Here is a 21,478-nt window from a genome sequence, read left to right on the forward strand (position 1 = left end):
GCCTTGCAGGACAAAGGACAAGTTACTGGCACTGACACTGACCATTTGCCGGGTTGGCCTTGAGGGGCAGTCCACGGGAAACAAATCAGGGCTCAGAACCCTGTGTCCTGGGGGCAGTGGGATTCGAGCCCTCCGTCCTCTGCCTTCCCCTTCCTGGGCCTGGGAAGCTGAGGCTGCAGGATGGAGGGCCCTACTGGGCTCTGTGGTGCCAGTGGTGAGAGGCAGATACCCCATAAGGACCAGGTTGGGACAGCTCCCTGCTCCAGCCCCTCCAACACCATAAAGACAACGTAAAACATTCTCTGGGAATGTGCAAACACTCTAATACCGCGTGCCATTCAATGATCTAGACACTCCAAGAATCCTGCTTAAGACCTAACCAAACCCCATTAGGGAATGCCCCTAAAACACGACACCAAACCCCTCCCAAGCAAAGAGAGGGGCAAAGTCAGGTTCAAAGAGTGACTATTATGTGGCTGACATTATTAGTACCATTTTATGAGGATGGAAACTGAGACTCAGTAAAGCGAATAGCCTGCCAGAAAGTGGTGGATCCACGATTAACAATAATAATTCTAACAGCCCAAGTGTATCTTGCATTCTGTACGTGCCTGACTCCGTGATAAAGGGCTTACAGCTATTAACTCATTTATCCTACAAAGACCAATGAGACACTTATCCCTATTTTATGGCTGAGAAAACTGAGGATCAATGATACTAAGAACACTGCCCAGAGTCAGACGGATGTTAAGTATCGGGGGCAGAACTGGAACACAGGATGGCCTGAGTCCAGAGCCTTTGTTCTTAAACACCACGGTGCTACCCGGCTTCCACGCCCCCGCCTGTACCCCCCAGAACCCACTAAGAGCCGTCCACGCCTCCTGTGGGTCGTCTTCCATGAGCATCTAAGCTCCAGGAAGGTGACTGCAGGGTGTAAACCTGGGGCTCTGCTCAAGAATCTAGAATTGAATTTAATAAACTGAGGCCCCGGCGGCCGGGCCGCCTCAGTCCTACGGTGTTCAGACACCCTGGCCCTCTGCCAACCCAGCCGCCCCCTGGCATTTTGCTCTAGAACTCAGAACCTTCAGGATCCAGACCCAGGTAAACCCCAGCTCCCACGGCAGCCCCTACAGGCAAACGTGCTTGCCCCTCCAACCTGGCCAGGGGCCCACACCACAGACGGACACAGCGCCCCGGCACGGGGCACACTCCCTTTCCCGTGACACGCTCGCCTTTCCTGTGACTCATTTCTGCTCTGCCACACACAGTTTCCACCCTTACTCATTCCCACTGCTCTCCCATACACAGATGGGATTTCAGGAACCAAGCGGGCAGCTGCTTTTAATCCCAAAGCCTATTCCAAGTGGATCCTGGGAACTCTTTTTTGTTTACTTATTGCAGATAATGTTACGGAGAAGCCACAGCTCAGAGCATCGTTCAGAGCACCAGGATGGTCCTGGGCCACGCTCTCTTATCTGGCATCCACAGAAGGTGATGTTGAGAGCGAAGTGTGTTAAGAAGCAGGGACAGGCACCCTCCGTAGCATCTTAATTGGTCATTGGACCAGGAACTCTCACACCATCTTACTTAATCTTACAACAGCCCTCCAGGGTTGCTGAACCTGGAGTTGGGAACAATTACTGGGCTTTATCCCGTCAGAGATAACCACAGGCTTGGAGGGATTAAGGGACTGAACCAAAGCCACACAAACTACAGGGCACCACAACTCACCCTCTGTCCATGGGCTTGTAAATGTTCATACAAGATACCCCGCTTAGTAACAGGGTTCTGGGGTCCACTTTACAATTCTAGCCACAAAGGGGACAGGCCAAGAGTCCCCACAAAGGGGACTGCTTTCAAGACAAGTGCTCTGAGAGGAATTCTCAACCAGCTTTGCCATCACTGACAAATGGTATTCGGTAGTGAAAGCCCACCGTGCTCTGGCCCACCTCCTTTCCCAGATAGCTGACGATAAAACAACATTTCCAATCACTCTGAAATTAACTAAAGCCAAGCTCTCCGTCAAAAGGCACAGTGTGGAGGACGCTAGGATTTCTACCCGGGAAACGCTGGCCTTGCAAAGCACAGTCAAATATGGATGTCTGGGAGGGGGAGAGAATGCAAAGTGCAACTATAAGAGAATGGGGTACAGAAGGCCCGACCTCCCAGAGAGGACAGGGGCATCCCTTGGGCAAGGCAAGTGGCTCCAAGGTGCGGGGCCTTGGCTCCTCGGGCCAGCTGTGATTGGGTCAGGCTGCTGGGAGGGCAGCCAATTAGAGGGCGCGAAGCGGAGGGCTCCCTGAGGGGGTTCTGAGAAGCGTCCTACCAGTAGCCCTGGCCACATCGTAGTCCCAGCCGGCTGCTGGCAGTGTGGCCAGGGGCGATCAGAGGCCGGGGAGGCAGGGACTGGCCGTCAGCTGCGGGTCAGAGAGCAGCAGTGGGCAAGGCATCAGACTAGTCCAGGCCTGGGTGGGACACCGAGTGCTGCGGACCGCAGGCGTGAGTCTGGGCAGACCAATCAACGCTGCCCAGCCTACCTCTGATTCGGAAACGGGAGCTTTAGGTCGGTTTTGGTATTTCACACTGTGGGTCGTGGCCCAACCCCATGCCTTGGCAGTGAAAGCACCAGCCGCACTCCCAAGTACCCTGTAGATGAACTCTCCAAGGTCTTGTCCCACCAGAGAGGGCTCCATCTGCCGTGTGGCAAGGCCCATCCCAGGTTCTGCTCCAGCCTCCAAAGCCCCTCCCTGAAGAAGATCTGGACAAGGGGGTGGAGCTTCCAGGAGGGGATGTTGGCCCCTTGTCCCTGTGCCTTCCCTCCCCTCCCCTCCCTTCCCCAGTGACCCAAGGCAGCGTCTTCCGTGACAGCATGGCAGTGACAGATGTCCTCACACCTCCTCCCCAGGCCTCTCTCTCTCTTATTGGCCCTGGGAATCAGGGGCCCATGCCAAGCCCCCAGTGCCTCATACCTTCTCCTCAGGTAGGAATCTTCCCTGCAGAGGGGTGATTCCAACAGTCACCCCTGAACCCACCAGACCTGCCTTACCTTCCTGAACATCTCCCATGGAACCAGTGCCCCCTCCCTGGACTGTCTGCACCACAGCCCAAGGGAGCGGGTTCAACCGCAATGAACACACACACCTCCTGTGGCCCTCAAACCTGAATAACACATGGACAGACGTAAATGTCCTTTGACAGATGAATGGATAAAGAAGATGTGGTACATATATCTATATGTATATCTATATATGCAATGGAATATTACTCAGCCATGAAAAAGAATGAAATAATGCCATTTGCAGCAACATGGATGGACCCAGAGATTATCATACTAAGTGATGTCAGACAGAAAAAGACAAATATCATATGATATCACTTATATGTGGAATCTAAAACATAACACAAATGAACCTATCTACGAAACAAAAACAGACTTACAGACATAGAGAACAGACTTGTGGTTGTCCAGGAAGGGAGGGTGGCCGAGGGAGTTTGGGGTTAGCAGATGCAAACTATTATATATAGAATGGATAAGCAACAAGGCCCTACTGTATAGCACAGGGAACTATATTCTATACCCTGAGACAAACCATAATGGAAAAGAATATTTAAAAATGTACATATATAACTGAATCACTTTGCTGTACAGCAGAAACTAACCCAACATTGTAAATCTACTATACTTCAATTAAAGAAAATATGGCTGTGAAAAGAAAAAAGAAAAAGGAAAAGGAAAAGAAAATTATGGCTGCACAATAATATACTTTCAGAACCACTCTTATCAAGAAGGACTTCAGAAATGAGTGCTTTCTACTAGATGAAAACGTCTTTGTACTCAAAAGCATTGCATCAAGATATAGGGTTTTTATTTTTTTGTTTGTCTTTATTAGATAAAAATTCCTAAACTTCTCATAGAACTCATGGTCTTGGGGCTCCCCTGGAGGTCCAGTGGTTAAGACTCCGCACTTCCATTGCAAGGGGCACAGGTTCGATCTCTCGTCCAGGAACTAGGATCCCACATGCCGCTCCGTGCAGCCAAAAAAAAAGAACTCACGGTCTCCGGAGAAATCCTCCTCATATCCCAATTTGAGAAACCCTGGCCTGGAGGATGAAGGGGACTCCTCAGGGACCCTCAAGGATGAGCCTCCCACCTAACCTACAGCCCTGACCCACCAGGGTGCCCCTGGTCCCTGCACGCCAGCTGTACCACACTGCTGAAGTTTCTAGAAGCTTAGAGTCTGAGTGCTGCCTCCCCGGCTTAGTTCTGCCTGGCGAGCCTCCCCTACCCCAATACACACCTCCTTCTAGCAGACTCTTCCTTGTTCTTTCAAGATTCAGTTCACTCAGAGGGGAAACCTTTCCAGCTTCCTTCCCCCCACAGTAAAAGCTCCTCCCTTCCTTGGGACCCCACGGGACCCTGTGCATGTTACCACTTACTATCTGTTTACTAAGCACTCTGAATTTTCCCATGTTCTCCATCCAACAACCCCAGGAGGAAGGTACTACTCTCAGTTCCATCCCACAGTGAGAAAACTGGAGTTTAGGGAGGCAAGGTGAGTAGCCACGAATCCAAGACAGAACCCAGAAGTTTGACCTCACGGTTCATGCTTTGCTGTGCATATCTGTTGACACAAACAAGTTCTCTGAAGGAGGGCAGGGTCAGATTCATCTTACTGATTAACTGGAGATGGGGTGGCCTTCGTTTCTAACAGGTTTATTTGGGGGTAAAATTGATAAACAATAAACACATTTCAACTGTAGAGTTCGACAAGCTTTAACATATATACCTACAAAACCATCACCCCAATCAAGATAATGAACACACCCATTACCCCAAAAGTTTCCTGATTCCATTTCTAATCCTTCCCTCCTGCCCACACCCTGACCCAGTCAACCACTGATGTGCTTACTGTCTCTAGAGGTTAGTTTGCATTTTCTGGAGATTTTTACGTAAATGTAATTTTACGTAAAATCTATATATATATATATATATATATATATATATATATATATATAGGGGCGAGTGGTGTGGTCCTGGCTTCTTTCACTCAGCATAATTAGTTTGAGATTCATCCATGTTGTTGCCTGTATCAATGGTCCATTCCTTTCCATTGCTGAGTAATACTCCATAGCATGCGGAGACCCGCTGATGTACAGTTTTTGGCTATTACAAATAAAGCTGCTCTGAACACTTGTGTATGGACATACACTTTCATTTCTCTTGCAAAAATACCTAGGAGTGGGACTTCCCTGCTGGCGCAGTGGTTAAGAATCTGCCTGCCAATGCAGGGGACACGGGTTCGATCCCTGGTCCGGGAAAATCCCACATGCCGCGGAGCAAGTAAGCCCGTGTGCCACAACTACTGAAGCCTGCGCGCCTAGAGCCTATGCTCTGCAACAAGAGAAGCCACCGCAGTGAGAAGCCCGTGCACCGCAACAAAGAGCAGCCCCTGCTCACCTCAACTAGAGGAAGCCCATGTGCAGCAACGAAGACCCAACGCAGCCAAAAAAACCAGAAAATAAAAAAAATAAAAATACCTAAGAGTGGAGTGCCTGGATCAGATGGTAGGTGTATGTTTACATTTTTAAGAAACTGCCACACTATCTTCCAAAGCAGCCACACCACTTTTCATTCCCACCAGCAGTGGATGAGAGTTCCCGTTCCCACACGGCCCGTGATGGTCAGTCTTTTTAATCTTAGCCCTTTTAACCAGTGGGCAATGAAATTTCATTGTGGTTTTAATTTGCAGTCCCACACGGCGAACCACCTGATTGCCTTTTGCGTTTGTACTTTAGGACAAGTTACTAAGCTCCAGACTGCGCTCAGCACTTCCCAAGCACCTCCTCCTTTAAGGCTACCGTGCTCAGTGCGGGCCCGGTAGGCTGGAGGCTAAGGGAGTGAGGAGTTGAGTGATGCGGAGACACTCAGCCAACAGGAACCTGCTCCAGTTCCGAGGGCGCTGCCAGCTGACTCCTTGAACCAACAGCCAAGAGTGTGTAAAAGCAGATAAGCAAATGGAGTCCCTCACGTGTGCGTGGGGCTCTTGGAGCTCCCAAACAGCAGTGCCATGGGGCCCTTATCCATGCTCCTGTGGGTCCCTGGTTCAGTAGGGACCTGGATGTCTGCTCAACAACTCGTGTGGCTGCCATGGGGTCTCCCAGCATCCAGGATGGAAATCAACAACTTCCGAGTCAGGAGGAGTCCAGCACCACTGAACTCAGCCTGCTGTTCGCATTTGAATGTGAACTGCCCATCTTGATCACTGCTATCTTGATCAAGGTACCTGAGACAGATACTGACACATAGCAGGTGCTCACAAATGTTCATGGGTGGATAGATAAATCTGGAAAATATAAAGAATAATATTTACCCCCATTGGCATTTAGTAAGTACTTGATAATTGTTAGTTCTGGTCTTTTTTTTAAATTTAATTAATTGATTAATTTATTTATTTTTGGCCATGCCCCGTGGCTTGCGGGATCTTAGTTCCCCGACCAGGGATTGAACCCAGGTCCCGGCAATGAAAGCGCTGAGTCCTAACCACTGGACCACCAGGGAACTCCCTGGTCTTTTTTATTAAAAGGAATACGTGTGGAGCCAGAAGGAGCATCTTACCAGCCTTATTTGGTCCTCAATATACACAAGCTGAAGGTTCAGGGAAACTTGGGAAGGGCAGGGATGGGGGAAGGGTGGACTTCAGCACAGACTCTGTTAACCCCCAAATCAGAGTCTTCCTTCAGGCCATGGGCTGGGGGCAGAGCAGGCCCCAAAATGGAATTAGGGAGCATGGGGTCCAGTGCAGGCTCTGCCACTAACCAGCTCCAAACACCAGCCTCTTTGGTCAAATAAGAGCAAAAATTTCTGCCTGACTTGCCTCCTCTCTGAGATGGCAGAGCTTTAAATGGGAAGATTGTTTTGAAGGGAAGGGGCACAACCGATTCACCTCCGGGCTTTTTTTTTTTTTTAACAGAACAGCTGTTAGGAAGGGACGTATACACTGCCGAGAAGCTCTGCTTTATTCAAAGGCACAGAACTGTAATGATCCTCAGGCAACCTATAGGCTAATTGTACCATGTTACCATGTCACACCGTGTAATAGCCATGGGCTATAATAACCGACTGTGTAGCGGGCCTAACATACTGGGGTCAGTGCTACACTGTTCCAAGCTACAATTCCAACCTGTAATAACCAGAGAACTTAATAAGAGCTGGCTCCTTGTGCCAGGCCATGTTCCTAAAGCACTTTATAGCGCTTTAGAAACAAATAGGCTACCGGGTAGGTGCTAATATAAAACCCCATATTAGAAGATAAGGAAGCAAAGCACAGACATGTTAAATAACTTTCCCCAAAGCATGCAAAGCAGGGATTGAAACTCGGGCAGCTTGGCTCCAGAGCCTTTTCCTTAACCACAGCGCCTTGCCTGGAGACAAGAGGTCAGTAGTCGCCTGGTCAGTGCATTAGGGCTGGTTAAATGCGAGTTAAGAAGGAGCTGCTGCTGGACGGCACATGGAAGAGCTGTGAAATACACTACACAGCTCACCCGACCGTTCTTCAGATACTGCCCAGAGCAAGCGTTCACATTTGGGCCAGGCCTGTGGCCCTACCAGCAAAGCCGAGTTTTGCCATCTGCCCCCCTCTCCCTGCACCTGCAGCCCTTGGGACACAGTGCCAACCAGAACACGCCACTCGGCTCCACGATTGTTGCTGACGTGTCTGTCTGTCTTCCCATTAGACTGTTGCTCTCAAGGGCAGAGGCTGTGTCTCATCTGCTCTGAATACCCAGGCCTGGACCACAGCCAGCATGGAAGAGGATGGCGGTGCTGCTTACTAAGTGAGCACAGCACTAACATTCTTGGAAAAGCAGGGCTGGCTCCCCTGGGGCCAGGCCAGGGTAGGGAGTTCCTGAAACTGCCCACAGGTTTCAGACTGGCTCCAGATCTCAGGCTGCAGGGCTAGGCCTCATGGGACACCCCCAGGAGCCAGTGAAAAGTACCGCGGAAACCTCCCTACATTTCCGCATGTAACAATTGGACCAGGACTTCCCCAGCGGTCCAGTGGTTAAGACTCCGTGCTTCCACTGCAGGGGGCTCGGGTTTGATCCCTGGTCGGGGAACTAAGATCCCACATGCTGTGCAACTCGGACAAAAACAAACAAACAAACAACAACAACAAAAACAAATAGACCGCTTCTCGGGAATCCTCTTATCTAGCTGTGCCATTTTACAGATGGGGAGACTGAGGCTTAGAGAAGGCTAGAGACCCACCCAAGATCTTGCAGCAGCTCAGTGGCAGAGCTCTGGCCAGGACTCATCTTGGTATAAAAACATCTCTGCCTCTGAAGGAAAGCATTACATTTCTTCAAAATAACCCACAGATAAGAAACAATTGGGGGGGCTTCCCTGGTGGCGCAGTGGTTGAGAATCTGCCTGACGATGCAGGGGACACGGGTTCGAGCCCTGGTCTGGGAAGATCCCACATGCCGCGGAGCAACTGGGCCCGTGAGCCACAACTACTGAGCCTGCGCGTCTGGAGCCTGTGCTCCACAACAACAGAGGCCACGATAGTGAGAGGCCCGCGCACCGCGATGAAGAGTGGCCCCCGCTCGCCGCAACTGGAGAAAGCCCTCGTGCAGAAACGAAGACCCAACACAGCCATAAATAAATAAATAAATAAAATTAAAAAAAAAAAAAAAAGAAACAATTGGGGGCTTCCCTGGTGGCGCAGTGGTTGAGAATCTGCCTGCCAATGCAGGGAACACGGGTTCGAGCCCTGGTCCGGGAGGATCCCACATGCCGCGGAGCAACTAGGCCCGTGAGCCACAACTACTGAGCCTGCGCGTCTGGAGCCTGTGCTCCACAACAAGAGAGGCCACAATAGTGAGAGGCCCGTGCACCGCAATGAGGAGTGGCCCCCGCTTGCCGCAACTAGAGGAAGCCCTCGCACAGAAACGAAGACCCAACACAGCCAAAAAAATAAATAAATAAATAAATAAATAAATAATTAAAGGTGCTAATTAAAAAAAAAAAGAAACAATCAACTCTCATATTTATAGACAATTAATTTTCAACAAGCGTGCCAAGACAATTTAATGGGAAAAGAATAGTCTTTTTAACAAATGGTGCTGGGACAACTGGATATCCACATGCAAAAGAATGAACTTGGACCACTACCTCACACTATATACAAAAATTAACTCAAAATATATCAAAGGCCAAATTGTAAGAGCCAAAACTATAAAACTCATAGAAGAAAACATAGGCATAAATGTTCCTGACCTTGGATTAGGCACTGACTTCTTAGATGTGACACCAAAAGCACAAGCAACAAAAGAAAAAAAAAGATAAACTGGACTTTATCAAAATTAAAAACTTTTGTGTTTCAAAGGACACCATCGAGAAAGCGAAACAACAACCCACAGAATGGAAGAAAATTTTGTAAATCATTTACCCACTAAGGGACTTAAATCTAGAAAGACAAAAACCCAACTATAAGATTGGCAAAAGATCTGAATAGACATTTCTTCAAAGACGACGTACCTACGAATAGCCAATAAGCACATGAAAAGATGCTCAACGTCATTAGCCATCAGGGAAATGCAAATTAAAACCAAAAGGAGATGCCACTTCACATCCATAAGGATGGCTATAATCAAAACAACAGACAATAACAAAGTATCGGTGAAGATGTGGAGAAAGTGGAACGCTCTTATGCTGCTGGTGAGAATATAAAAAGTATAGGCACTTTGAAAAGCAGCCTGGCAGCTCCTCAAATGATTACACACAGAGTTACCACATGATCCAGCGATTCCAATCCTAGGTATATTTCAAGAGAAATGAAAACATATGTCCACACAAAAACTTATACACAAATGTTCATGAGAGCCGAAAAAGTGGAAACAACCCAAATGTCTGTCAACTTATGCACGGATAAATAAAATATGTTACATCCATACCATGGAATATTACTCAGCAATAAAAAGGAATGAAGTAGTGATGCGGTTACAACATGTAAGAACCTTCAAAACATGATGCTAAATGAAAGAAGCCAATCACAAAGGGCCACATATTGTATGGTTCCACTTATACGAAATGTGTAGAACAGGCAGGTCTGTAGAGACAGAAGGGAAATGGGTGGGTGCCCAGGGCTGGGGTGGGCGCATGGGTGGACCGGGGATTGTGCAGGTTTGGGGTGGGGTAGTAAAACTGCTCTAAAAATGACTGGGGTGATGTTTTTACAACTCTGTGAATATACTAAAAGGCGTGGAATCGTACACTTTAAATGCACCCATTTAAATTGTATACTGTGAATTATATCTCAATAAAACTTTTTTTGTAAAAGAAACAATCAAAATCTCCAAACTAAGAGGGCCATTCAAACAGACCTAGTTTAAGCACCCATTCCTGTGAGAAACAGACCCACCCCCATGAGAAGTTACTCAATTCAATTCGACAGCATTTGCTGAGTTAACAATAAAAATATTTTTTATACTTGAGAGGCAGGTCTTTATTTTTTTTTTAGACAAAATAATTTAAATGTTCTTAAATATTAAGAAGAACATAAAATATCCAAAAATTATGACAATATTTCTGTTTTACATTACGGACAATTACAGAGAGAGAGAGCAGAGACATAGATTTATGTTAACATTAAGAGTGACAAAAAGAATTCAAGACACAAAAATGACAGGGGAGAGCCAGTGAGAGGCAGGTCTTAATACTCATTCCCATTTTACAGACGAGGGCACTGAGATGGAGCAGTTTCCTGCTCTGCCCAAGGTCCCAGAGCTACTAGTTAGGAGATAAGGAGTCAAATCCAAGACCAGTCGGCTTTAACATCCAGATGTACACAGCGCTGAGCCAGGCGCAGGCTGCGGGTTATAAACACGGTCTGCGTGACCGCAGACTCTGAGGCTCTTACATGCTCAAATGGAGCGGCACACGAGAAACTCTCGGAGCCTAGAGAGTGGAGCAATGATGCTGATTAGGGGATCCAGGGAGGGCTTCACAGACGAGGGGACACACTGACTGAGATGGAAGGATGAGCAGGGTCTGGATAAGATGATAAGAGGGAAAGGGCATAACAAGCTGCTGGACCAGCATAAGCACAAGCTGGGAAAGTGCAACGCCAAGTTCAGGCTGCAGAGTGGGCTTGGGAATTGTTAAAGGACGCTGTGACGGAGAGGCAGGCAGGGGAGTCAGAGCGGTGCACTGACGTCCCTCTGTGGGCACTAGGGAACCAGCGAGGGTCTGTGAGCAAGGGAGTGGCGTGCTCTGATCAGTGACAGACCCACAGACAAGGAGGGCAGCGCCTGACCAATTGTCTGGAAACAATGTTGCACTGAAAAGGGTCCAGGCAACCTGGAACCTCCCATCACCTGCTAGGAAATGCTTTGTAAAGTGCCGTTTAACCCCAAGGCATTCTTTTTATTGGAAACCTGCTCTTCCACAAAGAAACCAGAGTTCAAGTCCAAGGATCTTTTCTCAACTGCTGACTGAATGTGCAAACATCTGATAAGCTGTGGGGAGCAGCCGTCATTCCTCCCCACGGTGTCTGCCCTTGAAGCTCGTCCCATGGGCCCCCTCCCAGCAAAGCCCCCAGCCTCGCACCCCAGCCAACACTGTTTGGTGGGTAACGAGTGTTCTGCCTGCTCCTACCCTGTCCCCACCCCAGGTCATCTGTGACCTTATGATTGCCCTGGGTGAGTGTCAAGGTCATCATAAGTTTTAACTTTTGTATGCCAAAGGAGGCCCCTGTGGGTTGGGGAAAATGTCACCCAAAGTTCCCATGTATGAGGTTACCTGCTGGGTGTCAGGTGCTGGGCAGGTGCGGTGCATCCATTACCACCAACCACCAAGGCAGGGGCGACCGCGTCACCTTACAGATGGGGAAACTGAGGCTCAGAGGGGCCAGCTCTCCTGCCCAGGTCAGACAGCTACTGAGGTGCAGAGTCAGGAGCAGGCCCAGTTCTGCTGGGCTCCAGCGCCCATGCCACGCTGCAAGACGGCCAGCAAAAGGAGGAAGTGAGTCAGGAAGGCAAAAGAAGGGGGTTCCTTTCTGAGTCAGAACAGGATGTCCCATCCCACACCCGACTGATGCAGAGGCCGGGGGCGGGGGGGAGATGAACCCCTGCAGGTCAGACTGACGAGGTGCCCAGGCCAAATCCTCTGCAGGGAGCGTGCCTGAGATGGGGGACTAGCTAAGAGGCATGCCCAGTTTGGGCGGGACTGCGATGGGCCCAGTGACGCCAGGCCCCTCAGCATACGGCTTGAAATGAATCAGGCCAGATGGGGCACCAACCAGGCGGTGGAGGCCCGACCTGGGTTTCCAGGAACTGACGGCCGAGAAGAATCCAGCTCACCCTCGCTTCTCCCCCTCTGTGCCTCTCACTCCACCCAGCCGCCAGGCCAGGTGATGATGAAGGGCGTGCCCTCTAGGGACCCGTGTGAACAGGCAGAGAGAGGGGCCCATCTCATCTTCTAACCCAGAGCCGCACCAGGCCCAACTTCCCTCTGTTCCAGAGCTTGGGAGACGCTTCATTCATTTACTGACAGATCTTGTTGCAACGCCTGCTCTGTCCCAGATGCTGTGATTGGTGCTGAAGATCAGAGAGGTGAACAGGACCGACCAGATCCTGCGCCCTTGGGTCCCCTGGCAGCTCAGGCTCCCTTCCTTCTGCTGGAAGGTGGGCACAGTGTTCAGAGTCTTCTCAACACCCTCCCACCCCCCCCCCCCCAGTCTCTACAATACGGCATTTCTTGACCTGAGACCTTCTGGTATCCACTAGCTCACCTCACAAGTGTCCCGTGGGTAGCACTCACTAAATTCACTTTTCAAAATGTCTCTGTGAGGGCTTCCCTGGCGGCGCAGTGATTAAGAATCCGCCTGCCAATGCAAGGGACACTGGTTCGAGCCCTGGCCCGGGAAGATCCCACATGCCACGGAGCAACTAAGCCCGTGCGCCACAACTACTGAGCCTGCGCTCTAGAACCCACGACCCACAACTACTGAGCCCACGAGCCACAACTACTGAGCCCGCGTGCCACAACTACTGAAGCCTGTGCGCCTAGAGCCCAGGCTCTAGAGAAGAGAAGCCACTGCTATGAGAAGCCTGAGCACCACAACAAAGAGTAGCCCCCGCTCGCCGCAACTAGAGAAAGCCCGCGCACAGCAACAAAGACCCAGCGCAGCCGAAAATAAATAAATTTATTTTAAAAAACCAAAATGTCTCTGTGGACCAGGGGTTTTAACCTGTCCCCCTCCCCGACAATGGGTAAGACCCCTGGATTAGGCTATGAGGGTTCCCTGAGCCTCCTGAAATCTCATGCAGCATCGTGTGTATATGCTTATTCTCCTGGCAAGGTCTGCAGGTCTCATCAGCTTCCCAAAGGCCCCCTGACTAGTGCTACACCCGACTCATGGTGTTATTAACATTTCTCCTTGTAAATGCCCCAGAATATTCCCTGGGGTGGATGTCACAAACTTTCCTTAATCATTTCCACTTAGCTGGACAATTATGTCACATATTTGCTGTTGTTTTTCTCAGTCCAACTAGAACATTTGCAAATTTATCACTGATTTAACATTTGAGCAAGATCTGTACCCCCCTGGCCACAAAGCAGAGCCCTAATCTACTCCTGTATTATCCCGCCCAAGAGGTCTTTTTCTGACCGGGAGAATTCATTTTTCTCTTCAGCATCAGCAGCTGGCCTTCTTTTCAGGGCTGTTTTCCACAAAGAAACAAAGTATGTGGTCACATGGCTGTAGCTGCCTGGTGTGTAACAAGGAGGACCAGAGACTAACCAAATCTGGGTGACGTTGGGTGGTCAGGCTGGGCTGGGCAGGGTGGGGCTCACTCCTGGTGAGTCACTGCACTGGACACCCTCCCCTCACCACGCGCGCACGCGTACATACACACACACACACACACACACACACACACACACAGTCATGGTCACAAAGGCCTGCCTCTTCCAGGACACTTCCTAACAGCTGCTAAGAGCGTAGACTCCAGAGCCAGCTGTCTGAGCAGATTCAGGCCTAACTTTGCTGCTGAAAAACAATGCGGCCTCAGCCAAGTGGATTTAACTCCTCTGACTTCACTTTCTCATCTGTAAAATGGAAGTAATAATAGTATGAACTTCTTATCACTGATCTGATTAAGTGAGTTATACTGGTAAACAGTGCTGGTAACCAGTAGGTGCTATATAAGTGTTTTAGATAAATATTGAGAAAAAAAAGATGCCACTTAACTGTCCAGCAAAAAGAAAATGTTCTTTTCAAAAGGAAAGTTGATGACATCCATCCCATGGAATATCCTGGGCCAATAACACTGAGAAACGTGATGATTAACACCATGGAATAATGCTGTGTCTGAAGAGAAAAAAGAGCATGCTGCACACTATTTATAATAGCCAAGACTTGGAAGCAACCTAGATGTCCATCGACAGATGAATGGATAAAGAAGATGTGGTATATATATATATATATATACACACACACACACACACACATATATATACAGTGGAATACTACTCAGCCATAAAAAAGAATGAAATCATGCCTTTGCAGCAACATGGATGGACCCAGAGATTATCATACTAAGTGAAGTAAGTCAGACAGAGAAAGACAAGTAGCATGTGATATCACTTATATGAGGATTCTAAAATATGACATAAATGAACTTACAAGATAGAAACAGACTCATAGACATAAAAAACAAACTTATGGTTACCAAAGAGGAAAGGGGGGAGAGGGATAAATTAGGAGTTTGGGATTAGCAGATACAATCTGCTATATATAAAATAGATAATCAACAAGGTCCTACTGTAGAGCACAGGGAACTATTATTCAGTATCGTGTAATAAACTATAATGGAAAAGAATATGAAAAAGCATAATGAATCACCTGGCTGTACACCAGAAACTAACACAACATTGTAAATCAACTATACTTCAATTAAAACTCTGCCCTCTAGACCAAGGGTTGAAAACTTTTTCTGGAATGGGTCAGATAGTAAACATTTTAGGCTTTGTAAGCCAGATGGTGTCTGTCACAACTATTCAAATCTGTAGTTGTAGCGTGAAAACAGCCATAGACAGTATGTAAATGATGAGCATGGCGGTATTCCAATAAAACCTTGTTTACAAAATCATGTGGCATTTGGGCTGTGGGCTGCAGTTTGCCAACTCCTGCTGTGCAAATTATACAAAAACTGTGTGAAAAAAGATAAAGATTGAAAGGAACACAGGAAAAAGTAGAACGTTCTCTTAGAGCACTGGAATCATAGGCACATTTTTAAAATGTCAATTTCTTTAAGGTGGTAGTAGTAGTTTTTTAAAAAATTAAAGTACTTTAAGGCTGCATACATTCTAATAACAAATTAAGAGATTTCACAGTTCCATTTGACTTTTTAAAATAAGTTAGAATTAGGGAGCCCAGCTTTCACATTATGCTGTACAGAAAACGTAGTCCATGAAGTATGGCCAGCGTGGGACTGAATCTGGCTTCTTTATCTACTAGCTGTGTGACCCTAGGCAAGTTTATTAACCTCTCTGTTCCTCAGTTTCCTTGTTTGTAAAGTGAGGATACCAATGGCGCCAACAAGCACACAAAGGCCCAGCACTGTGCTTCCCTGGTGGCGCAGTGGTTAAGAATCCGCCTGCCAATGCAGGGGACACGGGTTCGAGCCCTGGTCCGGGAAGATCCCACATGCTGCAGAGCAGCTAAGCCCGTGCGCCACAACTACTGAGTCTGAGCTCTAGAGCCCGCGAGCCACAACTACTGAGCCCACGTGCCACAACTACTGAAGCCCATGTGCCTAGATCCCATACTCCACAACAAGAGAGAAGCCACTGCAACTAGAGAAAGCCCACACACCGCAATGAAGACCCAACGTGGCCAAAAATAAATAAATAAATAAATTTAAAACAAACAAAAGGCCAAAAATAAATAATTAAATTTAAAACAAAACAAAAAAAAACAACGAAGGCATGGCGCTGAGCCTGGGGTACAGTAGGCCCTCAATACAAAGACGTGCCTTGCAGACCTACAGGACCCACAGGACCCACACAGGCAGGATCTTGCTGACCCTGGGTCTGTGGCATCACCAGGATCAAGGCAGACTAGAAAACCCAGCACGCTTTACTTCTCACCTAAGAAAAATGCCCTCCTATGGTTTTCAGGTTTGGTTTATAAAAGGGTACAGAACAACCTGAACCCCACTTTCATTTATAAATGGCACCCCAGCTGTGAGAAGAATAGCCTAAAGAAGGCAGGGTTTGTTCCAAATGGGAGTTTTCGGAGCAAGGGAGTTCTCGGGGCTGCACTGGCCGAAACCCTGGGGAGACCCACGTCGCCACAGGGGCTCAGGCCCAGCGTGCTCCTTCCTGGGGCCTGAGCCCCTGGGCCCTGAGTCTTGAGGAGGCAGAGGGAACAGAGTCCTCTCTTTTTGGCAGAAAGGGGCACTTAGGGTTCAGAGTCAAAGGCCTTTCTGACTAAATCCCTCCAAGGCTCCACGGCCTGTACCTGAGAAAGTCCACAAAGCGTCCCAGGACAGTTGAAGTCCTTCTCCATCTATCTCTGCAGCCTCACCTCCCACCGATTCCCACCTCCTCTTCCTGAGCCAGAGCTCCCTGGGGCTCCCTGTACATACCATGTGGCTTCCCCCCTCAGTGCTCTTCTTTGCCTGCCCACATTCATTCATCAGTTCTGGAACCACCGCCTCCAGGGAGCCCTCCAGGATTTTTCTGGGCGTACCGGGCTGGGAACTAACACTGTTAAGCATGTACCAGGTGTCAGTCCCCATGTTAGGTGTTTACACACAGCTTATTGAGGTCTCTCACCTCTTGTTAAGTAGGAATGATTGTCTTCTTTACATAGAGAAATCAAGGTCCAAAGTGGTTCAGTGACCTGCCCAAGGTCATACAGAAGGTATCTTGCTGCCTTGTTCTCCCCAACAGTCCCTTAGCAGAGCCCAAGAGGTTTAAAACTGTCCGCATTCTGCTGGAGCTGCAAGGTGGTATCCACTGAGCCATCCAGAAGAGTCCATCCTCCTTATCTCGATGCCGTGCCCGATATCTAGAAGCCTCAGAGCACCACTAAGACTTCCCCCAGGAGCCTTCACCTCCCTGGAGTCCGAGGTCAATCGTTAACAGGCTGTGCAGATTATAATTAGCACATGCCAGTTCCTTCCCAGGCTTCAAGACGCCAGTTTTATGATGTGTCTGTGTGAAGCCAAGGGCACCGGCCTTGGGGACTGACTTGTTCCTTGCTCTCCAGGGTGGGGGGCAACATGAGGGGGTCACCAGCAGGGGTGAGTCACGTCCTTGCAGACACAGAGGTGCCACCCAAGCCCCTGGGACCTCAGGACCAGGGGCTACCAGCACCCAGGCAGCAGGGAGATGCCACCTGGGGCTCTGGGGAGCAGCGTGTTTCTGGGGCATGGGGCACTTGGCCCTGCCGGACTCCGCTCCTCCCTCCCGGAGGGGACTGTGTCCAGGGCTGAGCTCCCCATCAGTCCCAGCAGACAATACCTCACTGTTGTGTGCAGCGCTTGGAAGCTGACCAACCTCATCCCCCTGATGGGAGGGAGTTTAATCTCTTTCCTCCTGGAGGAATCTGGGCTCCCCAACAATCCCTTAGCAGAGTCCATGGCCCTCCTGCTGCTGCCCAGCAAGGTCACCCACGCAGCTGGGGGAGAGGGGCGGTCAGCATGTGAGCCCCATTCTTTGCACTCCCGCCCCGGGGGCCGGGGTCAGACACACGGGGCCTCCCACACCAGGCACAAACACCACATGACCTCCTAAAATGTGTTTTTCCCCTCCTGTTGCACAATGCTAGCTTTAGTGGATTTTCTTGCAAGGACTGATGGCCTACAAGATTTGCATGAAAGGCAAATGCCACCCTCCCTGACTTGACCGCGCTCAACAGTAGGGCCGCCACCACCCAGGGGAAGGTGTGTCCATTCTGCATCCACAGGAGGGGAGCCACATGTGCTGGGCCTGAATCACTTCCCCTCCACGGAACTGCAGCCTCCAGCCTGGCAGCAACTGGCCAGGGCATGTGACCTTCGGATATGGTCTGTTTACTTATTGCTTGCTTGTTGAAGCTAGATGATTCTAGAACCTTCTAGAATGTAAGTTCCATCAGAGCAAAAATTTTGCCAGTCGTGTCCACTGCTCCCATCCCTCTGCCTAGAATAGTGCCTGGCATGCAGTAGTCCCTCGGCAAGGAGTTGGTGAGTGAATGAATGAATCGCTGCTCTACATATTCAGCGCCACTCATTTGTTCAAGAAACCTTTACAGGTGCCAAGTGCAGCAGAGAAAATACTAAGCTGGGACCTTCCCTTGAGGAGCTCATCATGTCAGGGGTCGGAGGGGAAGATGAATGAACAGAGAAGGCCAGTTAGAGAGTTAAGGTTCAGCTCAGAGGGGACACAGCGTGGTGAGAGACTGCCAAGGGAGGGAAGGGCATGCAGGATAGGGAACAGCATGTGCAAAGTAGCAAAGCATGAACTGGCATCTGAGTAATTTGTCCCCAGCGTGGAGGAAATGAAGGCGGAGACCCTCAACCCTCATTCCTTCACCCTACAGTATTTACTACCGGCTCTGTGCTCAGGGACAGGCAGAGGCTGGTCAGAGGACAGAGTGGTTTCTGTCTTCACGCGCTCACAGACTTGGGGGACAGCAGAGCCAGTGATTCTTCGTGCACAGGGGCGCTGGGAGCTCAGAGGAGGGGCAATCAAGTCTGAGGGGGCACCGGCGCTCAGGGGGCAGATGACCCCTCTTACACTGTCCATTGTGACCCAGACTGCCCAGTGCCACGGTCAGGATGGCAGGGCTCTGACTAACTAAGGTGACCCAAGTGTCTTGGTTTGCCTGGGGCTTCCCCAGTTTTAGCTCCAAAAGTCCTGTGTCCCAGGAGACCCCTCAGTCTAGGGAAAACTGGGAACAGCTGGTCACACTTACTTCCACCTTCATGTCCCCTCCCAACACCCCTCCCCCGCCAAGCTCTCAGCCACTCACAGGTGAGGGCTGGGTTTTTAGCAGCCAGGGTCCAGGGCAGCTTTTCCCCCGGTAACCGAGTGGGAACAGAGGGCACAGCGATGGGTGAGTCTAATGCCCGTGTTCCTCCCTTCTCTGATTAAGTCTTCAGACAAGTGCAGGGGCGCAGGAAACACTGGCTCGGCCACCTTCCCAGGCTGCTGCGGGCTCTCTGGTCCCTTCACTGTTTCCCTTGTCTGAGCTTTACCTCCCGAGGCCTCCCCTATCCAAGGTCAGACTTCCTCCCCAGGCTTCCTTTGTGCGTTCAGAGTGAGAACCATTGTAGGCGTCCAACACACACGTGCTGGGCTCAAGAAACAGGCAGCTAATGACGACTTTTCCATCTCCATTATACAGAAGAGAAAACCAAGGCATAAAACTGGTCAGGAACCCACCTCTGCTATTTATTTCCCAAGATCCTGATGATTCCATTATTCAAAAGCAGCTGCCTTAAATCCTGTCTTCTAGAACCCTCCCTACTAGCCCTGCAGAGACACACACCACAGATGTTCTCTCCCAGGAGGACTCAGAAAAACTTAAAATCTTGCCCAGATGCCTGTTCCAAGCTGGGGCTTCTAAACCAGAGCTCCATGCAGAGCAACAAAGTTCCCCCTAAAATATTCACAGAAACCCCTCAGCCTGGTGCCTCCCCAAACTGCTAGAGGGCTGTGAGGTCCCCCAAATGATGCTGGTCTCCCCAAGAATCTGAGGCACAGCACGGAGGAGTTATAAGAGCCTGGCTCTAGAGGAAAAGGTCATTAAATTAACCACCTCCACAAGTCCCTAGAGAAACTAGATTTATTCTCCTGTCTGGCTGTCTGCAAGGGCATCCCATAGAGAAAGCTAGGTCTTTCAAGTCACAGCCTTCAAGCTCTACCATTTATTACTAGCTTGTGTCCTTGGACAAGCTCTGTAACTTCTTTGGGTCTCTTCCTCCATAAAGTGCTAAATAAGATCTACTGTGCAGGGTTGCTGGATAAAGGGATAAAACATCCCTGTGCTCTTGAACTCTATGGAAGTGAGAGGAAATAGCTAGCCTTCGTGAAGGGTGTGCTATGTGCCAGAAATGAACTGTCTTGCCTTGATTATTTCATTGATTTGATCGGTCGCACTATTATTGCCTCTACAGATGAAAGCACTGAGACTCAGAGAGGCTAAGCCATCTGCCCAAGGTTCCACAGCCAGCCCAGGACGAGTATTCTCCCTCCCTCTTCACCACTAGACCTAATATTTGCTGATGAATGAACTAAGTACAATAACTAACACTAGATTCTATTTTAACCAACAGACACGAGACTCAGACCTGTTTCAGAGCTCTGTTTGTAAGAACTGAAATGATTAGAACAGTGACTTGCTCACATCTTTAAGGTCCACCCTCCACTGCAGAGACGGTTTCTAGAGCAGAGACTGCTGAACCGTGGCCCACTGCCTATTCCTGTACAGCTCTCCAGCTGAGTGATGTTTTCATTTTCAAATGGTTGGAAAAAAATCAAAAGAAGAGTAATATTTCATGACAGGTGAAAATTACATGCAATGCAAATTCCAGTGTCCCCAAGTAGCTTTATCGGAACACAGCCCGCCCATTCATTTCCAAAGTGTCTGTGGCTGCTTTCTAGATACAATGGAAAAACTGAATAATCGCGCTGGAGACCAAATGGTCCATGAAGCCAAAAATATTTACCATCTGTCCCTTTACAGAAAAAGTTTGCTGACCTCTGTTCTATCAGCTCAAGGGAAATACCTCACCCCAACCCTACCTATCAGCATAGCATTCTTCCAGGTCTGGGAATCCAGAAGATTCCTTACTATTCCTTTCAGGAAATATAATAGTATGCAGTCCCTGATATCCAGAACGGGCTGATCAGGCAAAGTTTTCCAAATGCTGAGAGCCGTGTCTTCAGCAGAGTTTTCCCTCCGGAGTTCCCCTTAGTTAGAGACACTTAGGTAGTGTTTGTCATTAAGGTGAGGTCTTCCCAGCGCTGTCAGGGACATTGTTGGGGCCACCTACCCATGCCCTTCAGGACGGTACCGGAATCATACCTGGATCCTGGATTGGGTTCCACCCTCCCCAGGGGGTGCCATGGCATGAATCCCTAGAAGACAGTTCAAAGACAACAGGAACCTCACAATCACTCTGAAAGGAGGCACACAGGCCAACTCTCCAGTGATAATAGGTAGGTGCCCCGGGACACAAGCCGAAAAAGCCACCTGGGGTCAGGCAGGGTTTGTTCACCTGAAACTCTAGTTCCGTTTCACTTCTGGAGAGTTTAAAGGGCAGCTATAGTGAGCACTCCTTGGATCCATCAGGATGTCAGGCTTTGAGGGGCCCTTGGAAGTCATCTAGTTCCACGTTTTTACACACTTTGGCCATTTGTGCATCATCACATCCATGATCTGGGCCACATCTGGGGACGCCTGCACTATTATTTTTTCTC

At 49.2% G+C, this 21,478-nt stretch overlaps 1 protein-coding gene across 4 annotated transcripts in view; it reads right to left on the reverse strand.

Annotated features, from left to right (window-relative positions):
- The window catches only part of SYNE3 (spectrin repeat containing nuclear envelope family member 3), a 96,357-nt gene that overhangs the window by 65,335 nt on the left and 9,544 nt on the right, over positions 1-21,478 (reverse strand). Inside the window, exons 2-3 of one of the 4 annotated variants that reach the window (XM_036843033.1) lie at positions 11,801-11,995; positions 6,030-6,344 (exon numbers count right to left, since the gene is read on the reverse strand). The exons of 1 other annotated variant lie outside the window; for it this stretch is intronic. In XM_036843033.1, the coding sequence (XP_036698928.1) occupies positions 6,030-6,165 (136 nt within the window). In that variant the 5' untranslated portion in view covers positions 6,166-6,344; positions 11,801-11,995. The remainder of the gene's footprint in view (positions 1-6,029; positions 6,345-11,800; positions 11,996-21,478) is intronic. 2 more of the 4 variants (XM_036843031.1, XM_036843034.1) reach the window with 2 other exon arrangements.

The sequence above is a fragment of the Balaenoptera musculus genome, chromosome 2, assembly GCF_009873245.2.
Source record: "Balaenoptera musculus isolate JJ_BM4_2016_0621 chromosome 2, mBalMus1.pri.v3, whole genome shotgun sequence".
In the NCBI taxonomy this organism is placed as follows: Eukaryota; Metazoa; Chordata; class Mammalia; order Artiodactyla; family Balaenopteridae; genus Balaenoptera; species Balaenoptera musculus.